Source organism: Euprymna scolopes, chromosome 25 (assembly GCF_053919585.1).
Source record: "Euprymna scolopes isolate OS-2025 chromosome 25, ASM5391958v1, whole genome shotgun sequence".
NCBI lineage: Eukaryota > Metazoa > Mollusca > Cephalopoda > Sepiida > Sepiolidae > Euprymna > Euprymna scolopes.
The window spans coordinates 53,105,486-53,131,057 of NC_136506.1; the positions used below are offsets into that span (position 1 = coordinate 53,105,486).

Here is a 25,572-nt window from a genome sequence, read left to right on the forward strand (position 1 = left end):
ACACTCTAAACTAAAATGATAATTCCAATCACCAAACATAACACTGTAAACCAAAATGATAATTCCAATCACCAAGCATAACACTCTAAACCAAAATGATAATTCCAATCACCAAACATAACACTGTAAACCAAAATGATAATTCCAATCACCAAACATAACACTGTAAACCAAAATGATAATTCCAATCACCAAGCATAACACTCTAAACTAAAATGATAATTCCAATCACCAAACATAACACTCTAAACCAAAATGATAATTCCAATCACCAAGCATAACACTCTAAACTAAAATGATAATTCCAATCACCAAACATAACACTGTAAACCAAAATGATAATTCCAATCACCAAGCATAACACTCTAAACTAAAATATTAATTCCAATCACCAAACATAACACTGTAAACCAAAATGATAATTCCAATCACCAAGCATAACACTCTAAACTAAAATGATAATTCCAATCACCAAACATAACACTGTAAACCAAAATGATAATTCCAATCACCAAACATAACACTGTAAACCAAAATGATAATTCCAATCACCAAACATAACACTGTAAACCAAAATGATAATTCCAATCACCAAGCATAACACTGTAAACCAAAATGATAATTCCAATCACCAAACATAACACTGTAAACCAAAATGATAATTCCAATCACCAAACATAACACTGTAAACCAAAATGATAATTCCAATCACCAAACATAACACTGTAAACCAAAATGATAATTCCAATCACCAAACATAACACTGTAAACCAAAATGATAATTCCAATCACCAAGCATAACACTGTAAACCAAAATGATAATTCCAATCACCAAACATAACACTCTAAACCAAAATGATAATTCCAATCACCAAACATAACACTGTAAACCAAAATGATAATTCCAATCACCAAGCATAACACTGTAAACCAAAATGATAATTCCAATCACCAAACATAACACTGTAAACCAAAATGATACCAGATCATCAATCTTTAGATCAATAGCATTAACAAGCTTCATTAGGAAAACATTGGAAAGAATGATAAACACCAGATTAATTTGATTTCTAAAATTCAAGAACCTAATAACGAATACCAATCTGGGTTTTGCAAACAGAAAAACACAACTGACCACTTGATTCGACTTGAGACACCTATAAGAGAGGTTTTCATAAAAAAGAACATCTAGTATCCATATTTTTCACCATTGAAAAGGCATACGACACCTTGTAGAATCACAGAGTTATGAAAAGCCTAAAAGAATGTGCACTGAAAGGACGAATGCCAATATTCATCCAACACTTCCTACAAAACATAATTTTAATATAAGAACTGGAACAACATTTTCTGACATTCAAGAACAAGAAACTATCAATTTCAAACTCTGTTTAACATAAAAATAAATAATACTGTAAAAAATCTAACTACAGCAATACATGTCACATGCAGACGATTTTCTAATATATTGTATATCCAAATACATTCATCTAATAGTGTAAATTCCAATTTTGTAACTTACGAAAAATACACAGTGACTTAATCCTAACATTGAATCGAAATTAAATACAAGCAGTTGACGAATATAAATTTCAAGGGATTATATTTGACTGAAAACTTTAATTTCCTTTCATACTTAAAGGAAAAATGTGACAAAGCCATGAACATATTAAAAGTAGTAAGTCATACTGATTGAGGAACAAATAAGCAAACGCTATTAAAACTGTACCAATCCATAGTGCGATCCGAACTGGACTATGGATCCTTTATATATGGAGCAGCAAAATCTTCATACTTGAAAAAGCTTGAAACAGTCCACCACCAAGGATTGAGAATAATACTTGGTGCTTTTAGCACATCTCAGCAAAAGGCCTCTACTTAGAGGCTAATGAAGCCCCACTAGCAAGAAGAAAGGAAAAACTAGCTCTCCAATATCTTACCAAAATATCTTCAAATCCATTAAGCCCAGCCTATGACTGCATCTTCAGTTCAGAATGGGAACCTCACTTGAAAGAAAAAAAACAAAGCAATGAAACATTCAATCTACGAAATAAAGAACTGACCTAAAAACTAAGCACAAATACTATTCACAAATCAATCATCTCTAAAATCCTGCCGCGGACACAAAACTCTACTTAGCATGACTAAATATGCAAACCCAACAAAACAAACGCAATTAAATTCCATGAAGAATTCCAAAGCATAAAAATGAATTACCCTAATCATTTACACTGATGGTTCCAAGATTGAAAAAAAAGGTAGGGAGGGCTGCTATATCCTGTGAAGGAAACTAAGCAAAAGACTAATAAACTCAACATCAATATATGTGCCCAAATTACTGCTATTGATTTGTCTCTCAACCTAATCACTAAAAGTAAACAAAAAAAAAATGATAGAACCCTTTAACCATCCAAGTACTGAACAAATACATCAATTCACAAATAATAAAGAAATAATCTTATGTTGAATATGGAGTCATGTTGGGCTTAATAGAAATGACAGAGCTGACAAAGAAGCAAAAAGGGAAAGGGAAAAATCTCTATGAACAAAATATTATACACAGACTACAAAATCCAAATAAAAAAAATAATCACCAACAAATGGTAAGACGAATCAAAAAACTAAAAAAAATTAAACCAATCATTGGAGAATGGCAGACAAAAAACAACTCTAACAGAAAAAAGAAGTTGTGTTAAACCAATAGGCCACACTCGTTTAACACGCGTGTACCTACTGAAAGGTACGGAACCCCCATTAGGTATAGCATGCCAGGAAAAATTCATTGTCAAACATATATTATTGGAGTGTGTTGACTTTATTCCATACCGAAATATGTTTGTGAGACCAACCTTAAAGATCTCTTCAATAAAATAAAACCAGGATAACAGACTTTCTGAAAGAAAGTCACTAAAATTCACTAAAATATAAACACAGCAAAATTTCTAAAAAAATCTGTATACCAGTCAAGATTATGAATTTCATTGAACTGCTATGAGAACATGTAGACTTGAACTGAGAGCTGGTGAACATAACAGAGATTAAAATACAAAGAAGTATCTTTCAAAGTTACTCCCTATCACGATCACCTGTTCATCATAGACATGATGCCTTTTAGCAATATACTGAGAAAGTGCCAAGCAGGATACAAGTTCACTAATACAGATGAAAGAATGAACCAATGACGATCTGAAACATTTGCAAAAAGCAAAAGGGAACTAGATGCTAATGAATCAGAATCTTCAGCCAGGATATCCGAATGGAATTTGGTATGGAAAAGTGCACAATGCTAGTTATAAGAAAGGAGAAAACTGGAAACAATAAAAGGCATGAAACTACCCAATCAAACGGAGATGAGGGTACCAGGTGAACATAACAGCTACAAATATTTGGGTGTTCTGGAAGAAGACACCATCAAAGTAATAAATGAACAAGGAAATTGAAAAGGCGTAGAAGAAGAAAAAACTCCCCAAAACTTAACTATATGGTTGAAACCTAACAAAAAGTATAAACACATGGCAGTATCACTAGTAAGATATTTCGGACCATTTATAGGTTGGACCAAAGAAGAACTAAAGCATCTAGACCAGAAGACCTAGAAAATTATGACCAAGCACTACGCCCAAAGGATGATGCTGACCAACTCTACGTGAAAAAGAAAGATGGAGGAAGAAAGCTGGTTTATATGGAGGACTGTATGAATGAAAGAAAAAAGAATTAGAAAAATATGTAATGCAGAACACCAAAAGGATAATTACTGCAGCAAGAGACACTGAAAAAATGAGCAAAACAGAAAATAGACAAGGAATAGGATGAGAAAAGAAAAATGGGAAGAGAAACAGCTACATAGGTGATTTCTAACAATGACAAAACGTGGAACTAATGAAAACATTTGGACATGACTACAAAAAGGAAATCTAAACAAAGAAAATGAATCAATAATAATAGCTGCACAAGATGACATAAGAACCAACCACATCAAAGCAAAGGTTGACAAAACACAAGGAAACAGCAAATACAGACTGTGTGGACAAAAAGACGAAACAATAAATGACTTTGTAGTGTTATCATAGAACTACTTTCATACGCGTAACAAGGAAATCATGGCATATGAATATTGATGTAAACCGCCTAATACATATCGTATTCGACAACATGGCGTAGACCTATACACACGTACCTTCAATCTCTCTTCCTATGTAAATATGTAATAAAGTTCTATATCAAATAAAACCACAACTTGGTTATCAATTACTTATAATAACAAACATAAATAAACGACATGGTGGCAGTGAAATGGATACCGAACATTTATAACAGTTAAAAAAAAAAACAAAACAAAAAAACTTCGGCAACAGATACGAGAGGAAAAATACGTTTACAGAAGACAAAACAAGGCATGTAAACCAATTTTCATTAATTTACCATTAATGTGCATTTTATAAAACTTTGCTGTCATTCTCGTATATGCTATAAACACGTGTGAATTTTTGCACAATAGCAGACATTTTGAATTTTTGCCAACTGTTGTTGTCGTATGTGTTCCCGTAAGCACGTGTGGATTTTCGCACAATAGCAGACATTTTGAATTTTTGTCAACTGCTGTTATCGTATGTGTTCCCGTAAACACGTGTGGATTTTTGCACATTGGCAGACATATTGAATTTTCTGTTTATTGAAAAAATACATAGCCGTTAATAATAATGTCTACCAATAATGACATTATTCTGTTTATGGACTGGGAAATGCCAAATCCAGCGGAAACATTTAAACTTTTTAAACAGAGGTTAGAACTATATTTTGCTATAAACAAAATAAAAACCGACCAACAAGTGAATTACATACTGCTAAAGACCGGCAACGAAGGTCTCAAAAAATTTAACACTTGGAAATTAACAGATGAGGAAAAACGTTCTCCCGACACAATTTTTAATAAATTCTTGGAGCATTTAGAACCTAAAAAAAACTTTAGGATTAATAGACTAAAACTAATGTCTTATAAACAAAAACAAAATGAGACAATAGACGACTTCGTCAATAGATGTCGTCAACTTACGTTAAAATGCTCACTAACCGACACTGAACAAGAACAGCGAATTATAGAACTAATTATTGCGAGTACCCCAATTGTCGAATTCCAGAAAGAACTATTACAAAAAGATAATACGCTAACACTGGATGAAACCATCCGAATTGGTAAAACATATGAGGCAACAAACGCACATATTAAACAGCTTAGAGAGATGTTAAACACCAATAATGGGGTGGACAATAGCGCCAATACTGACATACAAGCAATTAAAAAATATAAACAAAATAGAAAGACAAACAACTGCCTTAATTGCGGAAAAAGTCACGAACGTCGACGTGAAGCATGCCCAGCATTTGGTTCCAAATGCAAAACGTGTGGAAAATATAACCACTGGGCAACAGTATGTTTATATAACAGAAGATCAAGGTCAAGATCGCAAAACAGAGACCGTGGAAAACAAAAACCATTAAACATGAACCAGACCAAGAAAAAACACTTCATCCAAACTGATATATTATCCAGGAACAACAGCCAGGAACTAAATGAACAATTCGAGAATTTAACTTTTTCCACCATTAACACACCCTCTCAAACACAGAGAGATGAAGCCTTCGCTTATATAAATATAAAATTACCTAATCGAAACGGGACTCAGACTACGAATTAAAGTCGATACTGGAGCCCAAGGTAGTACATTACCAATTTCTACATTCCGTAGAATGTTTCCTGAGAAATTAACTACTGATGGCTGCCCAAAACTAAAAAAACAAAGTAAGGACAAAAAAATTAATAGCCTACAATGGAACACCGATAAAGTGCTATGGCAATATCAGTATACCATGCAACTACCAAACCCCTGATTGGCACGAAAGCACCTTCTATATAGTAGATGTAAATGGACCAGCAATTCTAGGATTACCATCACTGGAAATACTGAAAATGGTCACTCTTCACTGCACGGTGAAAGAACAAAATATAGTCAAACCAATCAACAAAATCGAAGACTTGGTACAGATCTATCCAGATCAATTCGACAAAATAGGCTCTATGCCTGGACATGTCAGGTTAACAACGAGCAAAAACGTACAACCTCACATTGACCCACCAAGAAAAACCCCAATTGCCCTAAAGGACAACATAAAACAGGAACTAGACAAAATGGTCAGCAACAAGATCATTAGAAAAGTCACAGAGCCAACAGACTGGGTTTCCAGCCTAGCTTATTCACACAAGAAAGATGGAAGCCTTAGAATCTGTCTAGACCCAAGACGCCTTAACATTGCGCTAAAGAGACCACACCATGCAACCCCTACAGTGGAGGAGCTAACACACCACTTTGCAGGTGCCAAGCTGTTCTCTAAACTTGATGCCAAAGCTGGTTATTGGTCCATACATTTGGATCAGGAATCTCAGCTGCTAACGACATTCCAATCCCCTTTTGGCAGATACTGTTTCCAGAGATTACCATTTGGGTTAAGTGTATCCCAGGACATTTTCCAAATGAAAATGGACCAGATACTCGAACAAGTTGACGGAGCAATTGGAATTACAGACGACATTGTTGTCTATAGTAAAACAGACAAAGAGCATGATAAGATCTTATACAAGCTCATGCAAGTAGCTGCAAAAAATGGTCTTGTGTTTAATTCAGCAAAATGCAAAATAAAATCAAAAAATATATCTTTCTTTGGAATGATATATAGTGAAAATGGTGTTAGCCCAGACCCAGAAAAACTTAAAGACTTACAAGACATGCCATATCCAACATGCAAAAAAGAACTACAAGAATTCTTAGGCCTTGTCACATATTTATCACCATTCATACCAAATTTAGCTGACAAGACACATACATTAAGAGGCTTGTTGAAAAAAGACGTACCTTTTCTCTGGGAAGAACATCACAAGGTATGCTTTGAGATGCTTAAAACAATAATCACCAAAGACTCCACACTAACATACTTCGACACGAATGAAGTACCAATACTGCAAACTGATGCGAGTTTAAAAGGACTTGGAGCAGCATTAATGCAAAACAAAAAACCTATTGCATACGCGTCAAAATCTTTAACAGACGCCGAGCAACAGTATTCGTGCATAGAAAGGGAACTTCTAGCAATTGTATTTGGTGTGCACAGGTATCATGTCTACCTATATGGACGGAAGTTCAAGGTACACACCGACCATAAACCCTTGGTCATGATACTACAGAAACCACTGACCAGTGCACCTCCTAGGCTACAACGAATGATGACCAAATTACAGGGATACCAGATACAAATAGAATACATACCAGGCAAAGAAATGACTATAGCTGATACACTAAGTCGTCTCCCCAGTACTCAAAACACTGACATGATCGACTTAGATATTCGAGTTGACTTGGTGAGATTCAGGAGCGAACTCCTGAATGAAATAAAAAAGGAAACAAAGTCTGATCCAATACTCAACCAATTACATGAAACCATAACAACAGGATGGCCAGACTCAATTAAGGAAGTACCACCGACAATTCGGTCATACTGGTCATACAGAGATGAGTTATCTGTCAGTGATGGCATAATCATGAAAGGCTCAAGGATTATTATCCCTGAAAATCAGCAGAAAACTATCCTGGACCAACTACATTACAGCCATCAAGGTATCGAAAAGACACGTCTGCAAGCTAGAGATACTGTCTACTGGGAGCGAATTAACACTGATATTGAGAACATGATCAAAAAGTGTTCAATATGCCAGGAAAACCTCCCAGCACAATCAAAAGAAACGTTACAACCACACGACATCCCTAGCAGAGCATGGGAAGTTGTTGGCACTGACTTGTTCCACTGTAACGACCAGGAATACCTCATAATTGCTGATTATTACAGTAAATTCCCAATCATACGGAAAATGAATGGCATGGCCACAAGCAACATGGTCATATCAACAATGAAGCAGATATTTTCAGAACATGATATTCCCACCAGAGTTATTAGTGACAACGGACCACAGTACTCCAGTGAAGCATTTAAAGAATTTGCTCAACAATGGCAATTCGATCATATCACATCATCTCCAAGGTTTCCTAAATCAAATGGTTTCATTGAACGACAGATTCAAACCATTAAAAGAACAATAGTCAAAGCAAAGCAAGCAGGAAGAGATATTAACCTTGCAATGCTGTGTTTAAGAACAACGCCTATCAGCCACAAACTTCCAAGCCCAGCTGAACTTCTAAACAGTCGCATCATGAAATTGAACCTGATTGCAAAAATCACGAATCACAGATTTCCCAACCGTGACCATATCCACGAAGAACTAAAGCACAGACAGGATATACAAAAAACCTATCACGATAAAACAGCCCATGACTTACCAGCACTTGTCCCTGGACAACACGTACGTATGTGGGATAACCAAACTGGAAAATGGAAACCAGCAACAATTCTCAGCAAATGTACAGAACCTAGATCGTACATCCTCAAATTGCCAGATGGATCGTCAAAAAGACGTAACAGAGTCCATATCAGAGCAGATGGAAAAGCAACCCATAAACATGTTCACTTCAGTGACCAAACCCAATCTCAATCTGGACTCCCTAACACAAGCATCTCAAACCGAATAAACACTAAGAAACACGCACCAAATATAACAAGACATGGTCGTGAAATCCATAGGTCAAACAGATTCAAACAATAAACATCTGAACAATGTGTACTACTTTTCTTCCTTCTGGTAAGGGGGATGTAGTGTTATCATAGAACTACTTTCATACGCGTAACAAGGAAATCATGGATATTGATGTAAACTGCCTAATACATATCGTATTCGACAACATGGCGTAGACCTATACACACGTACCTTCAATCTCTTCCTATGTAAATATGTAATAAAGTTCTATATCAAATAAAACCACAACTTGGTTATCAATTACTTATAATAACAAACATAAATAAACAACAGACTTAACATAAGCGAATGCAGCAAATTAGCCCCAAAAGAATATAAGGATAGACACAGTAGGGAAGAAAGTGCAGTGGGAATTATGCAAACAACTGTCTTCTTGAACACCCAGAAAAATGGTACAAGCATAAACCGGCAGCAGTAATGAAAGCAAAAATCATAAAATCCCATAGTGCATGGACATACAAACAGAAAAACCCATTCAAACAAGAAGACCAGATGTCGTAATAATAAACAAGAAGGAAAAGTCCTGCCAAATCATAGATTTCACCATTACAGCAGACCACAGGGTGAATATTTAGGAAACTGAGAAGCAGGACAAGTACACAGAGCTAGATATAGATATAGATACAGATATAGATATAGATATAGAGCTGAGAGCGACATGGAAGATGAAGGTCAAATAACATCAATAATAGTAGAAACATTGGGACAAATTCCGAAAAAAATCTTTGAAAAAGGAATGGGGGAAATTGGAATCGGAAGAATGGCTGAGAAGATACAACGGATAACAATAATGAAAACAATTGAAATGCAAGACTAACTGGACATATAGAAACTGCTATAGAAGTAAAACACAATGAAATGCTACATGGAATCAAGAAAATTGAAATTGTTTAATTGTGAGTTAAACTGTCTTTCATAAAGTAATGGCATCAACTGATACCACACCAAATACACCAAAGGAAGGTTAAGGAGGATGGAAAGATTGGGGCGAGAAAGCACTAACCAGACCACTACTGAACTAGGACCTTAAAGAGGCTTATTGCCACCCAAATTTCAGTAAAGAACAATGGTTTCTACCAACAAGAAATCTATGGTAAACTGCTGTTATGATAACACAAATTAATTTGAAGATATTATCAAAAAAGTACTGGAAATCTGAGGAGACTTGTCATGCAGACTCCAGGGGAGAAGTCTTTGATGATGGCCTATGTGAAAACTCCTTGTGAGTGGTGGTGGAGGAGGAGGATGATAATGATGTCAAATACATTAACACTTTTGGATAAATCACTCCCTCAAACTGAGATTCTACTTAACTGAGATTACGAGGCAAAAAAAAAATCCAATTATTTTAAAAATTCAAGTAATTCGATAATGATTTCTAGCCCATTCTAACTTTTTAACCTTGTCTAAACGCTCAAAAATCAAAACAAAATATTCGTAGAGCATAACATTTTTGTTTGATTGTTAATATTTATTTGATGTGTTTCTACCAGCATTTGTTTAATTTTTAATTTTGAACACTTATCAAGCGTCGATGTGAAAGGCTTATGAACAGCCACTTTTTTATTTTAACTCAACACAAAGTTTGTTTTGAACTAAAAATATGCTTTAAAATAAGTTTAAACCCGAACTTATTCAGGTAGAAGAATGTTGCTTTTGCTAACATTTATTTGTTGCCTATTCGTTTTTCATTTCTTTTTTGTTAGTTACAAATGCCTGAATCTCATTCTTCTCTGGGGGAAATGTTTTAAGTTTAAATGTAAATATAATTTCCTTTTTAATTCAGAAAACTTCTAAAGGTTTTGTCTTTATGTATTTTATCCAAGATTTTGATTAATTCATCATGAGATTTTTATTTATATTTTTCACTTGTGTCTAAAGCAAAGAAGTGCCATAAACATTAATTATTTCAAAAGAAGCCGATGACAGACAATGATAATGTTCAGATGGCACTAAAAAAATGGGAAAAATCTTTCCAGAGCAGTTTAAATGTTTTAATAATATAGTGTGAACTCCCTGTTTAGTGAAATAATGTATTATGAATAAAAAAAAATTGACTCTGAGAATCTGTTAATGCAATTTATAATCCATTGCTTGGCTTTTCATTGTAAATGCACAACTTGTAATAAATAAAACTATTTCATTTTTTTTTTTTTTTTTTTTTGTCAACAGTAAAAAGTATTGTTTTGGAATCAGAAATTAGGCTTAAATTTTTCAGATTCCAATACCTCAAAAGTTCTGCTTTTTCCTATTCCTGATTCCAATTAACATCCCAACACACACACATATCTATATATATATATAAAAATGTAAATTTGGTTCGTTAAAAGTGAATAAAACCATATTTCTACGTTACCAATTTATTTGAAATTTTCAGACAACCCATCTTTAGAGTCGAGGGATGTTTTTATGTTATTAAAATAAATTTACCTCGCGAATTATAAAAATATATTAAATAAAATAAAAATATTTTTCGTAAATGCAGAACTATGTTCCATTTTATTTCCGGTTTGCAAGCAATTCACGACGATTTGACAATTTCGAATTTCGAATTAGAAATGTAATTCTGGGTTCGTTCGTTATCAATAAAACCATATTTGTACATTACCAATTTATTTGAAAGCTTCAGACAGTCTATAAATTAACATCCCAAATTATAAAAATATATAAAATAAAATAAAAATATTTTTCTTAAATGCGAACCTGTGGTCAAATTTTATTTCCGATAGAATGCACGTGGGAATGATTTCACTACGATTTGACAATTTGGCATGACAACATTTTCAGTGTTACATCGCTAAGTATAATAAGCATCTCTTATTTTTACATTTTTTATTTCATTTGTTTATCCAAAATCTATATATATAAAAATGTAATGTTTGGTTCGTTAAAAGCGAATGAAACCATATTTCTACATTACCAATTTAGTCAAGGAATGTTTGCATGTTATTAAAATAATTTAACATTGCGAATTATAAAAATATTAAATTAAATAAAAAATATTTTTCATAACTGCGAGATTATCGCCATTTTATTTCCGGTAGAAATTAGCCTTTCACTTATTGAGATAAGTATTATTTGTATTAATTTTTATGATACTCATGCAGAGAGTGATCCGTGCTGAAATAACATTATTATTTAAAAAGTCATTCTTAACATGGGGAGGGGAGGATGTTTTGTACCTATTCTGTCAATTACAATTGAATAAAAAAAAAAAAAACATATTGTAAAACTTTAATTAAACGTGGAAATATGATTTAAAAAATAGTGCTGATCGCTCTCTGCATTAGCACCATTTTTATTTATTGCGGACTATTATTCTCATCTTTATTAGTTGTTGTTTCACGACTTTTCGGCCAACTATTCCTCTGGCCTTCATGAAAAGAAGTCCTTTTATAAATGTTCAGTAACTTTTTCCTTTTATTATTCTTAAAGAGTAAAACTTTTCTTATTCATGAAAAGAGTTAAGCCTACGTAAATAAATAAATGTTTGTACACGTGACAAATTATCAATAAATGGTTTAGTTACTTTTTTTTTTAAAATTATTTATGAAAAGAGTTAACGTAAATAATGTTTGTAAAAGTGCGAAAGGCGACGTTGTACAACCACCAATCCCATGCTTAATTTCTATACTTATAGGTTTTTGGAATTTTTTTTCACTGGATTATTATTGATTGGACACTAATTAAACAGATTATTAAAAAAAAAAATTAAAACGAAATCATTATTTCGACATTTGAAAGTGGTGCTCACTTTTTAGTGACAACGTTCTGATAAATCAGTCACCCATTTTGGAACCAATAAAAACGCGGTATATCAAAACCATATAAAGTAAAAATAATATGAGCCTCTACCGCATTTGTAAGTCAGAAATATATTTGTTTCTCAAAGAAAAAAAAATAGATTGAACATGACTTTTTTTATTGTTTTTATGAAAATAAAGTTACGAGTTTAAAAAAATTTTTTTTTTTTACTTATTCAGTTAAAAGTCAGTTTGTGGGTGTTTTTTTTTTTTTTTAAATTGTTTTTATGAAAGGTGAGTTTTTTTTTGTTTTTTTTTAGTTTTTTTTTAAAGTATTATAAATTTCACTAACATGCTGGAGAAATGTTTAATAATTTGGTATTTTTTTAGATTAGGTCCACCTCCACAATTTTCCTTTCAATGACAACATTTATAGGTTTCCGAGTATGCTGAACACACAAATCGCATTAAAATTTTGCGGAAATAAATAGTTGTATTATGCATTGTATTCTTCGGCGGCCATCTTTTTACATGCACACGCGCCATAAACAAATACACGCACGTAAAAAAGATGGCCGCCAAAGATTACAATGCATAATACAACTTTTTATATCTTGATAACTACTTATTTCTGCAAAATTTCAATGCGATTTTCGTATTCAGCATAGTCGAAAACCATTTCAAGTTGTCATTTAAAAGAAATTGAGGAGGTGGACCTAATCTAAAAATTTACCAATAATTTTTCATCCTTCGTCAACATGCGACCATTTTATATCTCCCGAAGACACTTCCGTATTTAAAAAAAAAAAAAAAAAAATGAGTGACCGATTTACCAGAACGTGGTAACTAAAAAGTGAGTACCCCTTTCAAATGTTGAAATGATTTTTTTTTTTTTTTTCAATTTTTTTTCATAATCTGGTTAGTGTTCAATCAATAATAATCCAGTGAAAAAATTTCAAAAAACCTATCAGTATAGAAACTCCACCACGTAAGTAAATAGATAAAAAATGTTACGTGCGCATGCGTTAGCCTTGACTAGGGGGGTACTAAGGGAACGACCATTAAATAATTCTGCAGGTCGCCATGGAACTCAACGCCCAAGGAGTACCAAAATAGTTTTCATGATCTGAAGAAATTTTTTTTTCGAAAAGTGGGTGATCACTTTTCCATGTAAATTTAAGTTAAAATGAGCACCCACTTTCTGGCCACCTTTTCGTGTTTATTGGCTTAAAGGTTTTTTGACAAGGCAGTTTGGTACGCGAATGCATATTTAACAGTTTTCGTTTATGCTCACGCATAGCATAAACAAAGGCTACGTCTGTGAAATGGAAAATAGTCCCAGAGTTCAGGGGTTAATACCATGCAAAAGAAATCAAACAAAAAAACTTTTTAGCCAAGAAACACACAGAAAAAAAGAAAAAAAAATAGCATCCATTTTTTTTCTATCGAATTCATTTGCTGTTTTTATTGAAAACTATTTTCCCCAGGATTTTTGATATAATTTTCCATTAAAGGCCGTGCGTCTCACGTTCGTAAATAACAAAAATTTTTTTGTAGATTTTGGTGTGCTAAAAACGAATCTGCAAACCGTTTCCGTCGCAAAAAAATAGTTTTTATGATATGAAGAAATTACTTTTTCGAAAAAGTGGCGATCACTTTTCCATGTAAATTTAACTTAAAATGAGCACCCACTTTCTAGCCACCTGAGAGAGGGGGGATTTTTTCCCATGTTTATTGGCTAAACAGCTTTCGTTTATGCTCACGCATAGCGTAAACGAAGGCTACAGCTGTGAAATGGAAAATAGACCCAGAGTTCAGGGGTTATTACCATGCAAAAGAAATCAAACAAAAAACTTTTTAGCCAAGAAACACAGAAAAATGCCCCTCTCTCAGGTGGCCAGAAAGTGGGTGCTCATTCTAAGTTAAATTTAGATTGAAAAGTGATCACCTACTTTTTGAAAAAGTAATTCGTTTTTAGTATACTGAAATCTACAATAAAATATTTCGTTATATACGAACATGAGACGGGCTTTAAAGTAAAATAATACCGGATTTTTTGGAGCAGATTTGCCGTTTAGTTGTACAAATATCCTCAAACCAGGTAATCACTAAAAGGAACTTTTAAAAGTCGTCACCTGTATCGTGCAAAAGTTTAAAACCACCGATTATATGCCAGCCTACGTCATGGTAACATATATTGAGTGAGTTCCTAACAGTATTTTGTATAGTTTTTTAGTTTAAACTCATTTTCCCAAAATTTCCCCAAACTTAACGTGTTCGATACAGTTTGCCGCCATTTGTATTTTTCAGATATACCGATAAACATTGAATTACATAAAAACACTAAAATCTTATCCAGTGAGGGAGAACACTTACTTTTCTTGCCTTTGATAACATTTATTTGTTATATATTTATTTTTTGACAACTTCTTTGTATCTGTGTTTAGTAATACGAACCCTTTTCATTTAATGTAACGTTTAGTCGGCTCGAAAAACAGTGTTTATTGGGGTATTTGAAAGCCACAAATGGTGGTGGACACTGTTGATTACTTTAAGTTAGAGAAAGTGAGTTAAAACTAAAAAAACTATACTACCGTCAGAAACCCACCGATTATGCCAGCCTATGTCATGGTAACATATAGTCGGTGAGTTTCAGACACTGTTTTGTATAGTTTTTAGTTTTCAACTTACTTTCCCAAACTTAACGTATTCAACAGAGTCCACGACCATTTCTGTTTTTTGAGCCGATTAAACATTTTACATTACATAAAAACACTGAACAATTATCCAATAGAAACGTAACTTACCTTACCTTTGCTTTCATTTATTTGTTTTTGGACAACTTTTTCGAATAGTAACCCCCCTCCTCCCACCATCAACCAAATATTAATTACTAACTCACATTTTTGTAAAACAACAACAAAAAATAAACATTTAGCGTTTCAACATTTTTGCTATGTTCGGCTTCATCCACTGATTGTTGGTCAAGTCCAAACCATGAATGATTGACAGAAACTCCCGAGGATCCAGATCAAATTCTGCAAGAGTACCATTTTTTTTCATTTTCGCCTTCTTTTTCACTTTTTGCAGTGGATTGCTGTACTAATATAAGAAACATGCATTTTCTCTTTTTATTAAATTTTTCCATTACACCAAATTGAGCCACTGCAACGCATGGCAGGGTACAGCTAGTATATATGTGTGTGTGTGTGTGTGTGTGTACTGTTACTTGCTTTGAATACAAATGTTGAATAGAAAGAGTACATATTGGGGACACATTAACGGGGACTCAGAAGAGATGACGATGATAATGAGGGATACATTTATATCAAACTGGGATGCTTCTTGGGGACTTCATATTATTAATACAGACTGCATGATATGATACAACAGTTCTTATTAAACATGTTGAGGGGAGGAGGAGGAGATACTTCACTTATGATGATGATGGAGAGACATATAATTCTGGGAAGAGTTTACACAAAGTTCGTTACAAGATGATAAAACACATTTACCTTTTCTGGTTGTGTTGAATGACGACACGAGACAAACAGTTACAAATTATTAATGGTGATTGCTTTATTCATTTGATCAGCCGGTCGATGTGGTCAGGAATTCAGCTTGTATCTACATGGTCTAATTTTCTACCCTTCGCTTCTAACGGGCTCTCCTCTCCAACTGCTCTATCACCGTATGGCAAAGAAGCCTCACTTCTACTTCTAACCTATTTTTAAACAATATATTTTAACTTGCATTGTGCATTCATTTAACTGACATATTTAATATCCAGATTTCTAAAAGAATGGACAATTGACTCTTTTTTCCAACATAATATTTAACTATTTCTAATAGAATTTACAATATTTAACTATTTCTAATAGAATTTACAATATTTAACTATTTCTAATAGAATTTACAATATTTAACTATTTCTAATAGAATTTACAATATTTAACTATTTCTAATAGAATTTACAATATTTAACTATCTCTAATAGAATTTACAATATTTAACTATCTCTAATAGAATTTACAATATTTAACTATCTCTAATAGAATTTACAATATTTAACTATTTCTAATAGAATTAACAATATTTAACTATTTCTAATAGAATTTACAATATTTAACTATTTCTAATAGAATTTACAATATTTAACTATTTCTAATAGAATTTACAATATTTAACTATTTCTAATAGAATTTACAATATTTAACTATTTCTAATAGAATTTACAATATTTAACTATTTCTAATAGAATTTACAATATTTAACTATTTCTAATAGAATTTACAATATTTAACTATTTCTAATAGAATTTACAATATTTAACTATTTCTAATAGAATTTACAATATTTAACTATTTCTAATAGAATTTACAATATTTAACTATTTCTAATAGAATTAACAATGGACTTAATTTTTAACATTCCATTCTCTATTATCTTTAAAACTTGCCTACAGGGTTCGATTCTAACCATATCCTAATATCATTTTCACTTATCTAGTATGTCTTCTTACTGACATGATAAGGGGGGGAGCCCTTTTCATGTAACACAAATTGTAAACGAGTGCTTACACCGTTTGCTGTCGTCAAGAATATAATCAACATTGCCAGAAAACTAAGATGAAGAAAAAGAGAAAACCACAGCATACATGAGATGTGAGGGGGGGGGATGTCATTGATTGCTGAGGGTCCATCATTCTACTGAAATAAACTTCTTTTTGTATGATGTTGTAACAAACTAAAAACAATTGTCTTTTTAAGTCATGTTATTGTTTATTTATTCATTGAACAATCAGTAAAATTTTTTTGTAAATTTTACCTTTTTTCCCAAAGTTTTTCTATTTTCATTGGAAATATTAAAACAACGACAAGTTTTATATCATTCATTCAAAAATCTTTTCAATTTTTCTAGGGAGCATCATGGCAGTGACAGTTGCGGATGAATTTTCTCCAAGCAAAGAAAACCGATTTCTCGGAATTTGTATTGCACGAGAAGGAGTTGGACTGAATGCAAGTTTTACACTGAGAAATGTTATCGATAATCAAGGTGAGAGGGAAAATCTAAATTTTTTGTTAAATTTTAGAATTTTCACTTATACATTAATTTATTCTATTTTCATAAATTTGTGTAATAATATTCCAATATAATTTTATTATTACTTTTATAATAGTATTCCAATTTTATTATTATTATATTATAATATTCCAATAAATTTTATTATTATTATATTATTATTATTATTATTATATTATAATAATTTTGTCCTAAACCTTACCGTTAGGATTTTAGAGGGGTGTAAAATTTACATATTTTGCTTCCAAATTTATGCCGTGAAACCGTACGGAATTTCAGTGTTTTATAAAATGAGAAAAAAATTACTTCCTCTTATTCAATATTTCTGAAATTTGGTAGGAAGGGTATTTAGGGAATGTAGAATCCGAATATCATATTATTTTAACCCCCATATCTTCCAAAAGCATGTCCCCCAAATCATCAATTTTTTACCTATGTAGCTTATGGTCAGTCTAGAGAAAATATGTCCTCTTCAAATTTCATAATATTTTGTTTATAGCATCTATTATGACTGCTTAAGTTCTCAAAATAATTTTGTGAGGGTTTCTAGTCTACTTTAGGAGATATGGCCGTGCCAATTTTATAGTTTTTTTTCCTATGTACGTTCAGTAATTCAGTGAAAGATTGATAAAGACAATCATCCTAATGCTCCCAAACTCCTCAAATGTTCATATTGTGTTAAGTAATTTCTTAAACTATTCAATAAGATAATCTTTGTTAATTTAAAAAGAAAATAATTTAAATATAACTACCAGGTATGAGGTTAAAATAATTAAATATTCGGATTCTACAGTCCCTAAATGCCCTTCCAACCAAATTTCAGAAATATTGAATAAATGGAAGTATTTTGTTTCTTATTTTATAAAAAACTGAAATTCCGTACGGTTTCACAGCATAAATTTGGAAGCAAAATATTAAAATTTTACACCCCCACCCCCACCCCCAAAAAAAATCCTAATGGTAAGGTTTAGGACCAAATAATTTGGCAAATTTTCCTAACTCATGGAGGGGGATATTTGTGCAAAATTTCAATTAATTCTGAGTCGGTGGGTGTAATGGCCTGGTGAATTGACATGGAATGACCCTAATGTCAAAGTATTATAATATATTGTTATGTCAAAGTATTATAATACTTTGACATCACAATATATTATGATACTTTTACATAACATTATATTATAGTATTTTGACATAAGTAACAATATATAATACTTTGACATAAGTAACAATACATAATACTTTGACATAAGTAACAATATATTATAACACTATGACAGAAGGAACAATATATTATAATACATTGACATAATTAACAATATCTTACAATACTTTAACATAAGTACCAATATACTTGTACATAAGTAACAATATATTATAATACTTTGACATATGTAAAAGTATTATAATATATTGTTATGTCAAACTATTATAATATATTGTTATGTAAAAGTATTATAATATATTGTTACTATGTCAAAGTATTATAATATATTGTTACTTAACAATATATTATAAGTTTGACATAAGTAACAAGATATAATACTTCGACATAACAATATATTGTAATAGTTTTACATAAGTAAGAATATATAATACATTGACAAGTAAATAGTAAAGTAAGTAACAATATCTTACAATACTTTACCATAAGTACCAATATATTATAATACAAATATATTATAGTACTTTGACATAATATATATGATATATTATAGTTACTTGTCAAAATATCATAATATATTATGTCAAAGTATTATAATATATTGTTATGTAAAAGTATTATAATATATTGTTATGTCAAGCATTATAATATATTGTTACTTATGTAAAAGTATTATAATATACTGTTACTTATGTCACAGTATTATAATATATTGTTATGTGAAAGTATTATAATATATTGTTACATATGTCAAAATATTATAATATATTGTTACGTATGTCAAAGTATTATAATATATTGTTACTTATGTCAAAGTATTATAATATATTGTTACTTATGTCAAACTATTATAATATATTGTTACTTATGTCAAACTATTATAATATATTATGTCAAAGTATTATAATATATTGTTATGCCAAAGCATTATAATATATTGTTACTTATGTATAAGTATTATGAAATATTGTTACTTATGCCAAAGTAACTATAATATATTGTTATGTCAAATTATATTATAATATATTGTTACTTATGTCAAAGTATTATAATATATTTTTATGTCAAAGTATTATAATATTACTTATGGCATAACAATATATTATATAATATATTGTTACTTATGTAACAATATATTATATAATATATTGTTATCTCAACTTATTATAATATATTGTTACTTATGTCAAAGTGTTATGATATATTGTTACTTATGTTAAAGTATTATAGTATATTGTTACTTATGTCAAGGTATTTAATATATTGTGTCAAAGTATTATAATATATTGTTATGTCAAAGCATTAAAATATATTGTTACCTGTGTTAACATATTATAATATATTGTTACTTATGTCAAAGTATTATAATATATGTCAAAGTATTATAATATATTGTTACTTATGTCAATGTATTATAATATATGTCAAAGTATTGTAATATATTGTTACTTATGTCAAAGTATTATAATATATTGTTATGTCAAAGACACTTGTAACAATATATTATAATATTTGACATAAGTAATAATACCTCATAATACTTTGAAATAAGTAAGATATAATCAAAGTATTATAATATAATGTTATATAAAAGCATTATAATATATTCTTACTTATGTAAATGTATTATAAGGTATTGTTACTTATGTCAAAGTATTATAATACATGACTATGTCAAAGTATAATAATTTATTGGTACTTATGTCAAAGTATTATAATTTATTGGTACTTATGTCAAAGTATTATAATTTATTTATACTTATGTCAAAATAATCTAATATATTGTTATATCAAACTATTATAATATATTTCTACTTATGTCAAGGTATTATTTCTTCGTACTTAGGTCAAACTATTGTAACTTATTGTTATGTCAAAGTATTATAATATATTGTTACTTATGTCAAAGTATTATGATATATTGTAATTTTTGTCAAAGTAAAATAATATATTGTTACTTTTGTAAAAGTATTCTAATATATTGTGTCAAAGTATTATAATGTATTGTTATGTCAAAACCTTAAAATATATTGTTACCTGTGTCAAGGTATTATCATATATTGTTACTTATGTCAAATTATTATTATATATTGTGAGGTAAAAGTATTATAAAACATTGTTACTTATGTCAAAGTATTATAATATATTTTATATCAAAGTATATATTGTTACTCATGTCAAAGTATTATATTTTTACTTATGTCAAAGTATTATAATATATTATGTCAAAGTATAATAATACTTTGACATCACAATATATTATAGTACTTTGACATCAGTACTAATATCTTACAATACTTTCACATAAGTAACAATATATTGTAATACTTTTACATAATATATTATAATAGTCTGACATAAGTAATAGTATATTATAATACTTTGACATAACAATATATTATAATAGTTTTACATAAGTAAGAATATATAATACATTGACATAAGTAAAAATATATGAGAATACTTTGCCATGAGTAACAATATAATACAATATTTTTACATATGTAACAATATATTATAATACTTTGATATAACAGTATATTATAGTACTTTGACGTAAGTAACAATATATAATACTGTGACATAAGTACCAATATGTCAAAGTATTATAACATATTGTTACTTATATCAAAGTATCATAAGATATTGTTACTTATGGCAAAGTATTATAATATATTGTTACTTATATTAAAGTATTATAATATATTTTTACTTATGTCAAAGTATTATAATATAGCTTTATGTTGTGAGTTAAACGGTTGCATTTTCGAGTGATTTTTCCAAATAGTGACTAAAAATAGCGCTTAATTTTTTTGGCGAATGCGTTTCTTTCACCACAATTTTCTGAAGCTCATTACTTAGTTCAATCTTTTTGTGTAACAAGCAAAGTGAAATTATTTAAACAATAATAGAATCTTTTTTATGAAGACCATTTAAAAAACATTTGAAAAAATTCAAATTTTTATACCTCAGTGTAAAATTTAGTGCATATTTAAAATGAAAATAAAGAAGTTTTTTATGTACGTACTCGTCACAGAACGAAGATGTCATATTCTGAAAATCACATGTCCTGCTCTTTCATTCTGTTGCTACAGTAGCTACTGTGGCAACAGATTGAAATAGCTGGACTGGCTCTTTCAATGATAAAAGAAGCGATGAAAGCGATTGATAGAAGGGTCACAAAATCTAAGGAGCCCCGCAAGTGGAGATAAAAGTATGTGGAGTACGAATAAAAGTGGAGGCGATTATAATGGATCACATCATTAACAGGATTGACGGCACAATTGGAATGTATACGATCGACGAGATGTGAAGTTTGGAAATGTGCTGTTGCTGCCCATCAGTTTCTAAATGTTTATGAAATGGATGAGCAAACACTTTGAAGCAAATTTTGATGGACATGGAAGGGGGGGGGTTCCAATATTAAGAATAAAATAAAGTATTGCAAGAATTCCCTGGAAAGTGAGAAAACTTAGGAGGTGGAAAGATGGATAGCAAAATATATTTTCTTACCATAGAAGGATTAAGGGAAAATTGTTACCATTGATGACAGTGTTCCAAACCACAAAAGCTAAAAATCAGATCAGAGTTAAACTTTACGGAATTGAACCATTTTGTGGCATAAAAGGAAGTGACATAAAAGATGTGTGTGGTGAAAAGATGAGAAAGTGGCAACTACAATTGTGGACCTCGTTTGCCTACTTGCAGCTGCATGTAGTAAAGAACTATGATAGTACAAGCTGATCTGCTATAAAGGAAGAACTTACTGCCTGACACAGGATTTAATGTTGCATTATGGAAGTCATGCTAAAACTATGTTAATATAGGGAAATAAGACAAAAAATCACTGATTCGTACATTGACAGCAAAATGGCAGATGTGACGAAAATATCAGCAGAATCACTTGATAGAACAGAACTGGGTTTTAAGCTGATCAAAAAAAATGCGTGTTCAGAAGGGGGTGACAAGATTCCAAAGATAATGCGATTATTCTCTATCTGCAGCAAATTGTTAGCGCATGATGCAGTTGCTGCCTAGATGTGACAGGTATGTGAAGAGCAGATGCAGTAGAGTAAGAAGACAGAGTTGATTGTAAAACTGTTAATGGAACTTGGCATAATCCTGAAACGAAAATAAGAGTGATGTGATGCAAGCATGTTTGTGGAGATTGGCTGTTAGTGAGGTTAATGCTAACGAACAATCATAAGACTATAATCATATTAACATGACTGAATTAGATGCTGTTTTGAAAGGCCTTAATTTAGCTATAAAATGGAAATTGATAGAGATTAAAATAAGGACTGATTCAGCTATGATATCAAGTTGGGTAAACTCTTCAGTGGAGGAGAGTTGAAGAATCTGATCAAAAAATGTTGGAAAAATAATTGTGAAGCGGAAGATTAAGAATACTTGGAGAATTTAGACTGAATAAAGATAGTGTTTGTGCAAATCTGATGCAAATAACATAGATAAACAAACGATTGGTCGTTAAGAACGAGACAGCCATCGGGTATGTTGTCTAGGAACCAGTGAACTAGAAAGAGTTTCATGGGATGCACAGGATTGGCTAGTATTAAGCTGAAATTATTGAGTTGTCTCCTCTTGAGTATAGAGTGATCCCCTTTTTTGCTTGTTGTAGTTACCTTTGACAAGATGTCAGTTTAGTTCAGACTGGATGTCTGTGAAATGAATAAATTAATATTGGTAGCAGAAGTTGTCTGTAATATAAGAAAAACTGCTTTGTTCAGCAAACACTGAAATACATTTAAAAAAGAAACACTTGCTTTGCTAAACAAAGAGGCATATGCTGAATGGAAGCAATATATAGAAATATGGTCTATATTCACAGATTTATTTAAATAGAAACCAGATCCTGCTCTTATATTTCATTACCATGAAATATAAGAGAATGCGTTCAACACTTGACAATAATGGATATCAGTGGACTAATTGGACAAAATTCACTTACTGGATATGATGGCATACATGTTTTATTGCTACAAAATGGTGGCTGGAGTTAATATAAATGAATGTTTGATGTGATATGAATTTTTGTATCATAAATTACAGAAATTTAGAATTAATTTACCAGGAGTTGAGCCCTTTTTTGTTCTGAATGCAGCAAATGTATCAGAGGAAAATGAAAAAGTAACCCTAACCCAACATGTTCAAACTTGGGATATGCAAAAATGAAAGATACACCAAAGAAAGTATTTTCTCTGCCTATCAAAGAAGTTGAAACCGTAAATTTCAATCTATACAGAAGTATTAAGGAACAAAGACATGACTGGATATATAAAGTAAATCCTAACAACAGACAAGGTAAAATAATGTCTTGCTTTAAATGTAATTCGACTAAGTAGCAATACACATGAAAAAATTGAAATAGCTTAAAATATTTCAATATTGGTATCTATAGAAAGAGCTTGATGAGCTAAGAATCTTTTTAAATTTTTTAAATCCAATTAAAATTAAGGAAGTTATGACTTTTTGTACCTCACTTTAAGACCATATGCGTTTTGTCACATTTTTTGGATCAAGTAAAGAATAGATACCCTGTAGCAGACGCCGCCACCTGGCAGCGACTGGCACACATTTCAACTAATACCGGTGATTCGACCTTGACATTGGCACAAACACATGGCGTCGGTTGTTTGTAAACATGTCAAATAGCAAACATGCTCGAATATTCGTCAGCAATTTTTTTTTTTTTAACTACAAAGTATTCTTTACTTCATTACTTTTTCAGTAAAAATGTTATATCTTTGTTAAAACAGAAGATCAAGCAATGAAATTTATCATAGAAGTGTATTTTTGTGCTAGGAATTAAAATATGCTACTGAAAATCTCCAGAAATTAATGGTTTTCAAATAATCTGCAGTAAATGCACATAAATATGCAATTCTTTAAAAATACCATGTATCCATTAAAAGAAAAGAAGTTAAAGAACTCAAAGTTGAATTGTAATGCATTTTATGTGCCAAAAACTGAAATCGAAATCCAGGACTGTTTAAAAATGAATATATTGCAATATTTCGTTGGTATTATTGTAGATTAATACCTTCTGTTGCCCCCCTCCCCATCTGACCACCTCTCCAAAATATGTGATTCTACCTTTATAGATATATGAACAACTTGAAAAACTTTAATAAAAAATAAACAAAAATTAATTTTAGAATGTAAAATGATTTCCCATTTTGAATCATTTGAGCGTTTTAGGCAGTTACCCCCCCCCCCTTTTTCCTATGATAGATAAATCTTGGGTGTTTTTTTGTTTGTTTGTTTTCTAAAAGGTGATTATGTGTGGTTTATGAGAAGGTGGCGAGGTTGCCACTCTGACTTTGGGTTAATGAAAATTATGTGTGAACATCCTGAAGACTTGATAGAAACAAAACAAAAACAATTTAAGAATTTAGAGTGGGGGTTGGTTTCACATAAATATAAAATAATTCACCATTTCAAGACCATCCTAGCATTACAGGACATTTTTGTGCCTTATACGTTTGTATTTATTTTTTTTTTATGGGTGATTAATCATGTGCACTTTTCTTTAAATGTTTTTTATGCTTTTTTTTTTTTTTACGCTTATATGAGCTTGCAGAGGAAGTTTGTTTAGTGGGGAGCTCTGCCACTTGTACTTAGTGTTATTGTTAAGGCTAAAGGTTTTGGGAGGAGGCTTGCCACTCATACCTAGGATTAGACATATGATTAAGCAAGTTTTTTTGTTTTTTTAAGAGGGTGTTTGATACCCATTGTGAAACTTTACAAGAATTACGACAAACAGACAAAAATAAATGTTATTTGAAAAAGTAACATCACTCTAACGGAAAACATGACGCTTGGAAAAATATCAAGTATTTTTTGTCCCGCCTATTTAAATATAAAAA

The 25,572-nt window shown here is 31.1% G+C and overlaps 1 protein-coding gene across 1 annotated transcript in view; it reads left to right on the forward strand.

Moving 5' to 3' along the window:
- LOC145247354 (large ribosomal subunit protein bL19m-like) overlaps positions 1–25,572 on the forward strand; it is a 106,495-nt gene that overhangs the window by 65,632 nt on the left and 15,291 nt on the right. Inside the window, exon 4 of the mRNA XM_080109032.1 lies at positions 17,362–17,496. Within this exon, the coding sequence (XP_079965158.1) occupies positions 17,362–17,496 (135 nt within the window). The remainder of the gene's footprint in view (positions 1–17,361; positions 17,497–25,572) is intronic.